This window comes from Hyaena hyaena, unplaced genomic scaffold, assembly GCF_003009895.1.
Source record: "Hyaena hyaena isolate Hyena2069 unplaced genomic scaffold, ASM300989v1 scaffold_41, whole genome shotgun sequence".
Lineage (NCBI taxonomy): Eukaryota > Metazoa > Chordata > Mammalia > Carnivora > Hyaenidae > Hyaena > Hyaena hyaena.
Window position 1 is genome coordinate 1,864,704 of NW_024080673.1, and position 12,347 is coordinate 1,877,050.

General features: G+C 48.3%; 1 protein-coding gene across 1 annotated transcript in view; it reads left to right on the plus strand.

The window, feature by feature from the left end:
* The first annotated feature begins 5,426 nt into the window (after nt 1–5,426).
* Nucleotides 5,427–12,347, plus strand: part of TMEM163 (transmembrane protein 163) — a 254,984-nt gene continuing 248,063 nt past the window's right edge. The window contains exons 1-2 of the mRNA XM_039229928.1: nt 5,427–5,625; nt 11,481–11,600. Coding sequence (XP_039085859.1) covers nt 5,427–5,625; nt 11,481–11,600 — 319 coding nt within the window. The remainder of the gene's footprint in view (nt 5,626–11,480; nt 11,601–12,347) is intronic.

Below are 12,347 nucleotides of genomic sequence, written 5' to 3' on the forward strand. Positions count from 1 at the left end.
TGTTTCTCCAAATGTTCCGTAGTAATGCCCTCATTTATAAGTTTTGTATGGGGAAGGGAGTTTATAGTTTAATAGTCACACCTACAGGCAAGCATACTTCTCACTTTCCAAGAAAAGATCCCAGGGCCCTACTGTACACATGCTGTTCTGGGTTGTCTCTGGCACTCAGTTTAGATCCTCCATCATGGGACAGTTTACTCTAAGTGCAGTGAGTAGCTCTAAGTGTCATGCAGGTTTCTCTGAGGCTTCAAGAAGACAGGATGTTTGTAGTTGGGTTTCCAAAGTCTACATGCAAACAAAATGAAGGCAGTATACTTGAATCTAAAATATGATGTATGGTAGCCAGGTGTGGAAGCCATCCTCTTGGTCATCTTCCATAGCAGCCTTGTGGCACAGTGGTTAAGAGCACTGTCCTCAGAGCTCCCCTGCTGGGTTCATTGGCAATGATAGGTAGCCTGAACTTCAGCTTCCTTATCTTTAACACGGGGATGCTGATAATATCTGCTTTATAGGATTGTGAGGACTATGTGAACTCTTAGTGGAGCCTTTTGGGGCTCATGACCCTCAGCAGGTGGCTCCAGCAAGAGTAACTGTGACTTTTGTGCCCATGGAGGCTCTTCCTGCCTCCTTTGTTTCCTTCAGCTTCTTGGCTTTTCTTCTCTTCCCTGTGTATATTTCTAGGATTAGGGATCTAAAGACATTTACCAAAAATATAAAAAAGAATAGATAAGAATAAAAAAGAAGTCACCTCTTTCAACAGTCAAGTTAATAGGTCTATACATTCTTATCCAAATGTGCCTTTCTCAAATGTCCTAGTGGAAGCCTGGTGATTTGAGAATTTGGGATTTCACAAAATTTGCAAAACTTCCTAAATCCTTACAGACACTAAAGATACACCCTGATAAAAGCCAGTAGAAGAGGCTTAAAATTACAAATATTAATTTAATTCTTGTCCTGTTCTATTTTTCTTACCATTGTTGGTGAACATTTCTCACCAATGGTGAACATTGTTGGTGAGGAGTTTCCAAGCACCTCACACACTGTCTTTCCATGGTTTTGCTTCTGCAATGGGCATTCGTAGTTCAAGGTTAGGATATTTACCTTCTAGACTCAAGCCTTCCCATCTCCCCCTATCCTCTTGCCACTTTATTTTTACTCTTTTTCAAAAAATAGAATTTATTTTTTAGGGTAGTTTTAGATTTGCAGAAAAGTTGAGGGGATGGTACAGACTTCCCATACATGCTGCACCCAGCTTCCCTATTGTAGACATCTTACGGTAGTATCATACATTTGCTACAACTAATCAACCATAAGTGATACATTAGTACTAATTAAAGCTCACGCTTTAGTCAGATATCCCTAGTTTTTACCTACTGTTCTTTTTCTGTTCTGGGATCCCTTCCAGAATACTGTGATACAGTCAGTTGTTGTGTCTTCTTAGGCTCCTCTTGGCTGTGACACTTAGGGCTCCCTTTTGAGAACAGTTATTTTGTGTTATTCACTTGGTGGTCATGAAATGGATTTCATAACTAATACATGCATAAACATCAACATAATGACGTAATCATAAGAGGGGTAAAAGTAAAGCCTCCCAAAATCTAAAAGGTATTTGCTTTTATAAATGCTTAGTCAGAATTGCCTCAGAAGTCAAAACGAAGTCATGAGGTATTTGCCTTGTAATTTAAGACAAGACTCTGGAATATTATTAACACCTTTTTTTAAAATATATTTTGAAAGAAGCGCTAAATAAAAATATTTGTAGACACACATGGAATTACTGGGTCTGTGGCAGCTGGTGCAGGTGTGTTGATTGCTGACTCAGAGGCCATGAGTGGAACTGGCTTCAGTGTCCTGCTTTTCCAAAAGAGTGAGCAAAGTGCAATTTTTCCTGGACATATATGGTTGCATTTACAGAACATTCAGTATGGTGCAAAATATTTTGTGTTTACATGCAGCACATTTTAACTAACCTAAATGTCCAGCCTGACATACAAAAGCCACCTGGGACACAAATAATCTTCATGGTGCTGCAAAGTTCTGTGCAGGGCAGGTACCCCGTATCCCTGACTCTCCCCCACTAAATGCCTGCAGCCTAGCTCTGCCCCTCATTGGGATAACAAATTATTTTTTTTAATGTTTTATTTATTTCTAGGAGAGAGAGAGAGAGAGACAGCGTGAGCAGGAGAGGGTCAGAGAGAGAGAGGGAGTCACAGACTGAAACAGCCTCCAGGCTCTGAGCTGGCAGTCAGCACAGAGCCCGACGCGGGGCTCGAACCCACGAACCGTGAGATCATGACCCAAGCCCACGAACCGTGAGATCATGACCCAAGCGAAAGTCGGACGCTTAACCGACTAAGCCACCCAGGCGCCCCTGGGATAACAAACTAAAGTACCTGCAAGTTTCCAAAATATCCCCTAGGGGGCGGTACCACTGTGGGCTGCAGTGCTAGAGTTGAAACAGACTTGCCTTGATTTCTTCCTTTGTAAAATGATAGTAGTAGTTGAGTGATGGAAACACTGCGTGTAAAATACTTAGCAAGGTGCCTAGCTCATGGCATGTCCTCCAAGAATGTAAGCTAGTGTTATCTCCCAGTTAATCAGTAGAGATTGGGGGAACACTGTGTCCTTGGCATCCAGGTAGATGTAGGTGAGTGAAACCGGGTATCAAATCAGCACAATTCCTGCCTCACACATGAGATAAGCAGTGAATTATTAAACAGTTATAGTTCACATAAAGGAGCACCCAGGGGTATCTGGAGTCAGAGAAATCTTTCCGCAGGAGACGAGAATGGCTTAGTGAACTAGGGCAGCTGGAACTTGAAGGAAAATACATTTATTCCACGAATAATAAATAACTCCTAGATCCTTACTTCTCAAAGTGTGGTCTTCAGGTCAGCAACTCAGCAGCACCTGGAGGTTTGCAAAAACTCTCAGCCTTTATCCCAGACCAACGGTTAGAATCTGCGTTTTAACAAAAAGCCCCGGCATGTATCTGCATATTCACAATTCAGAGGTGATGGAGTAGAGAATCAACTGATGAACCAGAAGAAAGAACAATGATACGTGCTCCTTTGAGAGAACACAAACCTGGGGGGGGGGGAGGGGGAAGGGGAGAGAGAGAGAGAGAAACAGAGGCATGGGTGTGTGCATGCATGCAGGGGCGGAGCTACAGTCCACAGTGTAGAGGGTAGTAAGGTAATGAGAATTACAGTGTGGTCCGGGAACAGTCTCCACCAGAATAGGTATGTGTGCATGAGTGTGTGATCTGCAAACGAAGATTCCTAGCCAGACCTCAGAATCTACTGAATCAGAATCTTGAAGAGCTGTACAGAATTAGCATTCAAACAAATAACTTCCCAAGTGATTCTTAGAATGGAAAGGGAGCTTAAAAAAGCCAAGCCAGGATCCCAGAGCAGACCAATTTCATCACCTAGGATATCAGATTTCTAGCAGCAGCAGAGCCCTGTGTATTTTTGTTCTTAAAGTCCTCTCCCTGTGTTCTAATGTTTGAGAGCCACTGACAAGAGGGATCAAATGGAGATAACCTCGAGGAAGAAAGTCTGGAGGAGGGGGAGCAATGAAGTAGGAGAAGGTGTCTGCAGTATTTGAAGGCTTGTCTGCCTCGGAGGACAGGTCTAGGAATGGTGGGTATAAGTTTTCGTGGTTTTTAAAATCCAAGTACCTATTTTCCTTCTTTCCATTTTCTTATTTCCCTTCCTCCCTCTCTCCCTAGCAAGAAAGGACATTTGAAATGAACGTGTCCAACTCTTTCAGTCTGTAAAGAAATTTAGTGGTTAAAAAGGTAAAGTGAGCAGGGGCGCCTGGGTGGTTCAGTCGTTAAGCCTCCGACTTTGGCTCAGGTCATGACATCACAGTTTGTAGGTTTGAGCGCAGGGTCAGGCTCTGTGCTAAGGGCTCAGAGCCTGGAGCCTCTTCGGATTCTGTCTTTCTCTCTCTGCCCATTCCCCGCTCACGCTCAGTCTCCCTCCCTCTCTCTCTGCCCATCCCCCACTTGTGCGCTGTCTCCCTCCTTCTCTCTCTCTCAAAAATAAATGAACATTTTTTTAAAGGGTAAAGTGAGTTGGCCAAGGTCAACTAAGATTTTCTCACCCCAAACCTAAAATCCCAAATCTCATACACAAAGTAAAACGAGACATTCTTCCCGTTTCTACTGTCCACTGCACCACAAAGGCATTTAAATCCCACTCTGATTTCGGTTGTAGGCAAAAGGAAACTGGTTACTCTTCAAAAAGGGTGCTTCTTCAAAAAAGTAGGAAGGCTTTAAGTGACTCATTTTAAGGGCATTTTAAGGGACTCATTAAATTTGAAGACTGATATTCATCTACAGATGAAATCTAGACTCTGGAGTTTGGATGTTGATACCTTAAATTCAAGCTTAATCTGACAAACAGCCGGTCCCCAACCGCCCCCACCCCACCCCCTGCCCCCTGCACCTCCCGGAGCTCCAGGAGAGCTGCCGTGGGCCCTGGCGTGGGCAAGGTGGTTGCTTCATTAGGGAGACCGGCCCGAGCGCTCAAGGGTGCGGGCTCCGCGCGGTTGGCTGCTCCGGGACAGTCACGGGAGGCTTCTTGTAGGAGGGAGGCTTCCGTCCGAGTTCGGAAGAAATGGCAGGATTTGGATACTGACAGGGGAAATAGCGAGGTGGCAGGGGACTAGCAGGGACAAAAGCCCAGGAATTGTCGCGATGGGGCAGGCTTGGCGTCGAAATATCTTCTAGAGCTCCGAGGGACTCCAAGGTTGCTCGGTCCCCTTAAGTAGGTGCTGGAAAGAAAACTGGGAGGGCAATCAAAACTCCTAGCGGAAGGCCAGCGCCGGGAGGGCTTGGCGGCAGGTGAATCTCGTTTTCCCGGACGGGCGGTGAGGATGTTAATCCAGGTGGAGACCCTGCACAGCCTCGGAAGCTAGGGCAGCTCGGGAGGAGAAAGATGATAAATCAGGGCGCTGCCCGCTCTCCGGCCTGAGCGCGGCCGCCACCTTCCCGGACGGCTGCGGAATCGGGTCCAAGCGCGTCCCCTCCAGGCGGCATCCCGCGGCGCGGGCGGGGCAGGTCTCCTTTCACGCCCTCGTCGGGGCTCCTGGGCGCCGGGCTCGGCCGGATCGCTCCCTCCCCACCGGCCTCGGGGCGCGGGCTCGAGCGCCGGGGCCGCGGGGCGGGTCCCTGCCGCCCGCACCTGCCCCCGTGGGCGGAGCGCGGCGCCGACGCTCGGCCCCAGCCTCTGCCCCCCGCCGCGCTAGTCGTGCGGCTCTCCGACACCCTCGCCCCGCCTGCCGCCGGCGCACCGCGGCTCCTCGGCGCCCGCCCGCCCTCCGCGAGCGGCCGGTCCGTCCCTCCGCCGGCTCGGAGCCGCCGCGCCTCGCACTTCTGACTCGAGTCCCCGCCGCGCTCGTCGCCGCCGCCGCGCGCCATGGAGCCGGCCGCGGGCAGCGAGCGCCGTAGCGCCCCGGGCCCCGCGGCCCCGGCGCCGCCCCGGGGCCACGCGCCTTCGGCCGCCCCCGGCCCGGGCCCGCAGAACCACCCAGCGCGCGAGCCGCCCAAGCCCGAGGAGGAGCGGCAGCTGCGCATCAGCGAGAGCGGCCAGTTCAGCGACGGGCTGGAGGATCGAGGTGAGCGCACGCCGGCGCGGCCGCGGGGGCCGCTGCTCCGGGCACGCCTCTCCCCGCTCGCAGGCTGGCGCGGCGCGGTGCTCGGCGCCTCCGGACGTTCGTGGGGCGCGGGGCGCGGCGGCCCCACCCCCCGAGGCCGGCGCCGCCCGGGCAGCCGCTCCTTCCCCGGAGCCCGGGAACCCGGCAGCCTCCGGGCCGACCCCGCGCGGGCCCGTGTCCTCCTGTCGGCCGGCACGGCCCCCCAGCGCCCGCTGGAAAAGTTTGCGGGGGGCGGTTTTTGTCTTTGGAGCCCAGTGCTCCCGAGGGGGACTGCGGCCCCGGCTCAGCTCGGAGGGACCCGAGCTCGGTACATGCTCCTTCCGAGCCCCCTTCGACCCCCGGCGGCTCCCCGGGAGAACTTCGGTTTGCGGGTTTAGCCTCGGGGAGCTGGTCTGTGGCGCCCGGCTAGCCGCCCTGGCGAGGCGAGCCCGGCGGCCGCCGACCCTCACTTAGAGGGGACCCAGCTTACGGGGGTCGCTGCCTCGGTGTTGGGCGATGGGAGCAGAGGACCGGGACCCTTGGGTTTGGGTCACCAACCTTCTCTGGATGGAGGCCGCTGAAACCTGGTGCTTTCTGGAGCGCACGTCCCCCGCCCCTTCAGAATCCCTCCTGAGACACTGGCCTGGAACCCCCAAACGTCCGTTTCCTGGGAGGCTAACCCTTACATGCTGACACACAGCGGACGCCCCCTTTGAGTTGCCCGCACGAAACGGGAGAGACTCCGTTGTTCATTCCCGTGCCTCTTCCCCAACATCCTTCTTTCCCTCCCCGCTCCGTTTCCTTTCGGCTTGGAGGGAGCCGTATTCTTGGCCACGTCTATATTCTGTGCTCCTTGATCCAAATTCATCTCGGGCCCCTCAAAAAAGACTCAGTGGTTGGGCTAAAACCGGTTAGTGGCCGAAGCGGCATTCTTGCAGCCAGGCCCTCTTCAGGGGAGCCGGCTCATCGCCACCCCACCCCCTTTTCTTGGAAGCCTTATTTTGTTGGCTGTGGTGGATTTTTATATTTCAGTCTTAGCAGGTTTTCCGACCTATTCTTAGTATCTCCTGTACATTTTTATTCCGGTTTAGTGTTCGGATGCACGATCTTTTTCCTCTGAGAAATTTTAAACAGTAGCATGTGAGATAGAAGGACATGGAAACAGCAATCCCAGGGAACCGGCGGGGATCGCTCCGGTTGCTCTGTTGAGGGTCTCCTTCCTATTCCGACACAAATAATTATTGTGATAGAGCCCATGATGGGTGACCTCACCAGCACCCAACAAAACCTACCGGTTTTATTATGGGGCACGTTACTTACCTTTCCCTCGGCAACTAATATTGTAGGATTTAAACGTTTTGGATGGAAGAGGGACAGAAGAAGTCTGGGCTGAGCCTTTTTTTTTTTTTTTTTGTAGCATTGCAGGTCGTTTGTAAAAGCCGGCCTATTTCTCCCCACTCCGCAAAACGGCAGGAGGGGAAAGAAGTGCCAGGGTGAGTTAATATTTAGCATCATTCTGTAGCTCGTGCTCAAGTGTAACAAGCCCTTGTGAATTAAATCTTAGGGTTCTTTTTCACTGGTCAACAGAATTTCATTTTCCATTATATTATAGCATGAAAGCATTCACTGTTCATAAACTGTCACTGTGTGAAAGCACTGCATATCACACACAGCCTCTCTGTTAGGGTGGACCCTGTCCTCCAAAGAACCCAGTGCTGTGTGGTATTGAAAGCTGAAAGTCAGTGTGACATTCTTTTGTTCGACCCACTGCTGACAGGAAGGAGTTAATGATGGATGAATCATTTTTATTAAATAGATCAGGTTACCTGGGGAGCTTTATTCTAATATTTTGTGTTTGTGTTATTTTTTCTTAAGGGGCTGTGTCTTTCCCACATCGATTTTTGTGTCCCTTGGGAACAGTTAGTTGAGTTGGAGCCACCTTTTTCCTAATGGTGAGAGGGTTTGGGGAGGAGGAAGCTGAGGCACTTGCCTGCTGTGTCTCTCTCTCCATCATGCCTGGCTTGGTTTTTCCTAGGCCTAAATACCTAGAGGGTGTGTGGGGGCTGGGTACCCAGGATGTGTTACCTATATTTGTCCTTCTTTCTTGTCCTAACTTCCTTTGGAACTATTAGACCTGGTTGCAGACTGTGTCTAACTCCCATCAAAAGCTTGCTTTCTAATCTAGTATTTTAGGACTTGAGAGGTATTTTCCCCTTAGAAGTGATGTGGGCTGCTTCCCAGAAACCCAGCTAGCTGATAATGCAGTGCCATTTGGTTGAGCCTTGTAGTCCAGGAGCGAGAGTTCTGTGGTCCAAGACTTTGAGGGGTTAAATATCCCCCAAACAGGCGGAGTTTATCTTGGGGTTTCCACCCCCTTTCTTTTAATAGCCACTCTTCTTTTTTTTTTTTAAATTCTTTATTTTATTTTATTTTTTTTTATTTTTTTATTTTTTTTATTTTTTTTTACAAATAGTTTGTCAAATTAGTTTCTACATAACACTCAGTGCTCATCCCCAAAGTGCCCTCCTCCATGCCCATCCCCCCCTCCCCCCCACATCCATCAGTCCTCAGTTTTTGTCAGCATTCAAGAGTCTCTCATGGTTTGCCTCTCTCCCTTTCCCCCACCATTTCCGCCCTTCTTCTCCCCCTTGTTCCTCCGTCAAGTTCCTCCTAATCCTCCTATACGTGCAAACATATGATATTTGTCCTTCTCTGCCTGACTTATTTCGCTCAGCATAACACCCTCAAGGTCCATCCATGTTGCTACACATGTAATAGCCACTCTTCTTAACACAAGTATTTCCCCATCATTCTGCTCCAAGCCCTAAGTAGGCTTAGAGTGTTACATGCTTTTGCATTTTACTACCTTTCTATATAATAAAAATTCCCCCTTCTTCAGAAAATCCAGGTGTGACTATTATGAGAAAGCAATTCGGACTAATTCATATTAACATGGAAATGACCAACGGTTTCAACCTAACCATATATATTGGCATTTCCCTCTCTACTCAAATAATAAGGTACCAGGCTTCCATTCATGCAACGCTTAAGCTTACTAATGTCAGGCCCAGATTACCAATATCTGGAACTCTGCATGTGGGGGTCGCCCATGTTTAGGAAGGGTTACAGCCCTGCATGCAAATATGTGGCCTGCCTTAGCTGCTCTAGGCTGGGCTGCCTTCTACTTCTGAAGCACAGCTTCCTGAAAACTTAAGGAATCCTCATCACTGCTTGTGAGCATGCATGCGACCAGTGTGCGGGCAGAGGTAGAGGCACCTGTATGTGGAGAGATCATTTGTGGGTTTTTCTAGGTCCTCTTCCTCTCCTTTGAGGAGGGGAGATTTTTCCATTCTTGGTATTGGCTGGATTTTTAGAAGAGAAAACCGATAGGAGACAATAAAGGTTGGACATGGGAAAGTACCTGCCTTCTTGGTCAGTCTTTGCATTACAATTACTCCAGTTTTTTTATTAAAAATGTTTTTAATGTTAATTTTTTAAAAAAAATTTTTGAGAGAGTATGAGTGGGGGAAGGGCAGAGAGAGAAGGAGATAGAAAATCTGAAGCAGGCTCTGGGCTCCGAGCTCTCAGGACAGAGCCCGATTCGGGGCTCAAACCCACAGACTAGGAGCTCATGACCTGAGCTGAAGTCAGGCACTTAACTGACTGAGTGACTCAGGTGCCTCTGATTTTTAAAATTGAAAACTCGTCTCGTGAGGGGCACACAGGATTGGATCTGGGGAAAAATCTCCAGGCTTGTTGCTCCGAGGACTTCAGATGCCCTCTTTGGGCAGCCCAGCCCATGCGAGCTGACACCCCAGACTCCTTCAGCAGAGTGCTGGTTCGCGGTGGGGTGGAGCATGCGGAAGGTGTGTGTCGTCAGGACCAGTTGGATTGTTGCAAACAGCTGGCTCTGGAAGGAAACCTAAATGTTATGTGGCAGAATGTCATTGTCCTTTATCTTAGAAAATTAAATCTTTTTTTTTTTTTTTGGAAAATTAAATCTAAAAGGAACCTTTTTTTTTTTTTAACCTCCAATGGATAAGCCTCTTGAGGTTGTTGCTGTCAGAATACGTAGCAAATGAACTGCTTTTTTGAGTCAGGACTTAAACGTTACAGCTTCACTTTTCAAAATCAATTGGCCAGAATGAAAGGAAGATTTTTATGTCCTTTGGGAAAAAGAAAATAAATGATTGTGAGGGCATAGGACTCTCAGTCTAGGTTCACTGTAATAGGAGACAGGGGTGATTGCCATTGAAAATTAGAATGAGGTGTTATTTGGTAGCTAGGGAAAAAGTAGACAAAGGGACAAAAACAGAGAAAAGGGATTTTAATTTGAAATCATTTGTACCTAAGGCGGAATTTGAGAAGAGAGGTTTTTCTTTTTTCATTCAAGTGTATTTATTACGTAGAGGTTTTTACAGTGAGGTGAGAGAGATGTGTTTGTATGTGCCTTTTGCAACCTCATCTACCTTTTGATCCTCTGTAAATCTACAGGCTTTGATTATTTAAAAAGCTCTGGGCTGTAGACTGGGTTCACTAGGCAGCCTCCTCGACATTTCCTCTTGCTCTTTTTAAGGACTTGTTCAAGGTGCTTGCGTCAGGGTAGTATATGGAATTGAGAAGTTTTAGCAGGGCCTTTGTTAAAATTTTTGAAGAGGATTCAGTATTCAGCAGCCAGAGGCTGAGTGTGGTGCCCCACTGGTCAAAGGGAATGAGGTCTTTTACGTGGTGTGCCTGGTGTGATATATTGCACGCCATGTGATATTGCACAAATGGTGCCTAAGCTTTGACTACCTACTTCTTAATCCTTTGGAGCTGTTAGGATGAAGCTCTTCTACCTCTGAAAGGTATATTGTGGGCTAGTCAGCCAGAGATGTTGGTATGAGGTCCTGTGATACAGAATACATGACTGAATTTGGTTCTTCAGGCAACTAAGAGATGCCATATATGATCTATTCTCAAAGGAGAAAAAACAACTATAAATCAGGTTCTTGCTGGAGATGCTTTAGTCCTCAACCCAAGGCAAATGAAGCTTGAGCATTGCCTCTTAAGACATCATGAATTTCTATTGGTGTCAAGGACCCTCAGCGTTGAAAGCATCGGAGGCAAAATCAGATCTTTCTCACACATGGCCTGCCCAGAAAGCGACCTCCAGTTTTAGCTCTCTCTAATAATCCGAGGGTTGTTTGACGTAGGTTGGTACAAAGCAATGCGTACTATAGAGCAGAAAGAGGAGGGAAGAAAACATGGCCTATAATTTTACGCCCGATGACCTAAAATTGGTTGTGATCGAAGAGGAATCCTCCTCCTCTTCCTGTTAAGTGTTGAAGGGAGCAATGAGGGTGTTGGGGGGTCGGGGACTCTTGCTCTGGGAAAAGCCTCTTTCACCAAGTTGGGGCCGTGCTGGTGGATCAATGCAAATCAATGCCTACAGCTGAGGAGCCTGAATGCCCAGTTGAATGTGGGCTAATGGTGCTGTTTTCCTAACTGAGGGGCCTTGTTAGGGCAACACTGACGTAGCTGAGTTAGGATGAGGGCAGGGGACGACCGGTCAGGATCCCGAGTGGGTCTGTGGGCTACTTCTAAAGTGGACAAGCGCTATTGCCCTGCAGGAATCCATGCCCCGTATTGTTAGAGCCTATGATTTTTCAAGAGACGCCAGAAAGCCTGATTTCCATGTGAACTCTCCTAATTGTTAAAACACAGTGTGGGCCAAACAAAACACATCTTGGCCCACGGGCTGTCAGTTTGCAGTCCTTGGATAAGAAAGTGTGGCTCTGGCTGTGGGTTTCTTAATAAGGAAATGTCTAACTTCCTTTTCTCCTTGTTTTTGTCAGGCTTACTAGAAAGCAGCACTCGACTCAAACCTCACGAAGCCCAGAACTACCGAAAGAAGGCATTGTGGGTCTCCTGGTTCTCCATTATTGTCACCCTGGCCCTGGCGGTGGCTGCCTTCAGTAAGTAGCCGCAGTCCTGCCGATCGATGTGTGCTGCTGTGGTGCGTGTTATTCTCTGACTCCTGTGGGATGCGCTTTTGCTTTTAGTTGACGATTATTGATGAGTAAATTTTTGTGGATGGTGAGAGAGTCAGGGTGCTTATAAATTAGTAAAATGGCTTTTCTCCTCTGCAGAGGGAAGAGGTGGTTAAGAAGGGGAGAGGGCTACTGGGAGCCTTGTCTCTCATCAGTATGTTGGTTTGTGGCCGTAGATTCTGGCTGCCCGCTGAATAGGGAGAATACCCTCTTGGTGGATGTCTTCAGCTTGGGCTGACATGTGACAAATCTATCCTTGAGATTTGTATTTTGAGCCTAATGCAACCGGATGAGTGCAATATTACAGTACCCCCTCTCCCTGCCCCTTCTCTCTGTGTAAGGTTTGGATGACAATCATGTGCACCTTTTAATGAAAGAGAAATGGGAGGTCCTCTGTCAAGTGTTCACTGGCAACGCAAACAAAAACATTTATTACAATCAAGAAAAACTAAAATAATTGAACGCTTTCCGGATAATCTACTTTCTGTCTGTGGATAATCCTGTTTGGGTGTTAGGAAGCCCTCTGACATGCATTTTCTCAGCTAACATTTGCAGCCTAAAGAAATGTCATGTGCTATTTATTCTTATTAATTGTGCAGTGGTTTATAAGCTTAAGCAATGACATTAAGCTTCATCTCCGCCTTGGTAAAAACCACCGTGTTTTTTAATGCT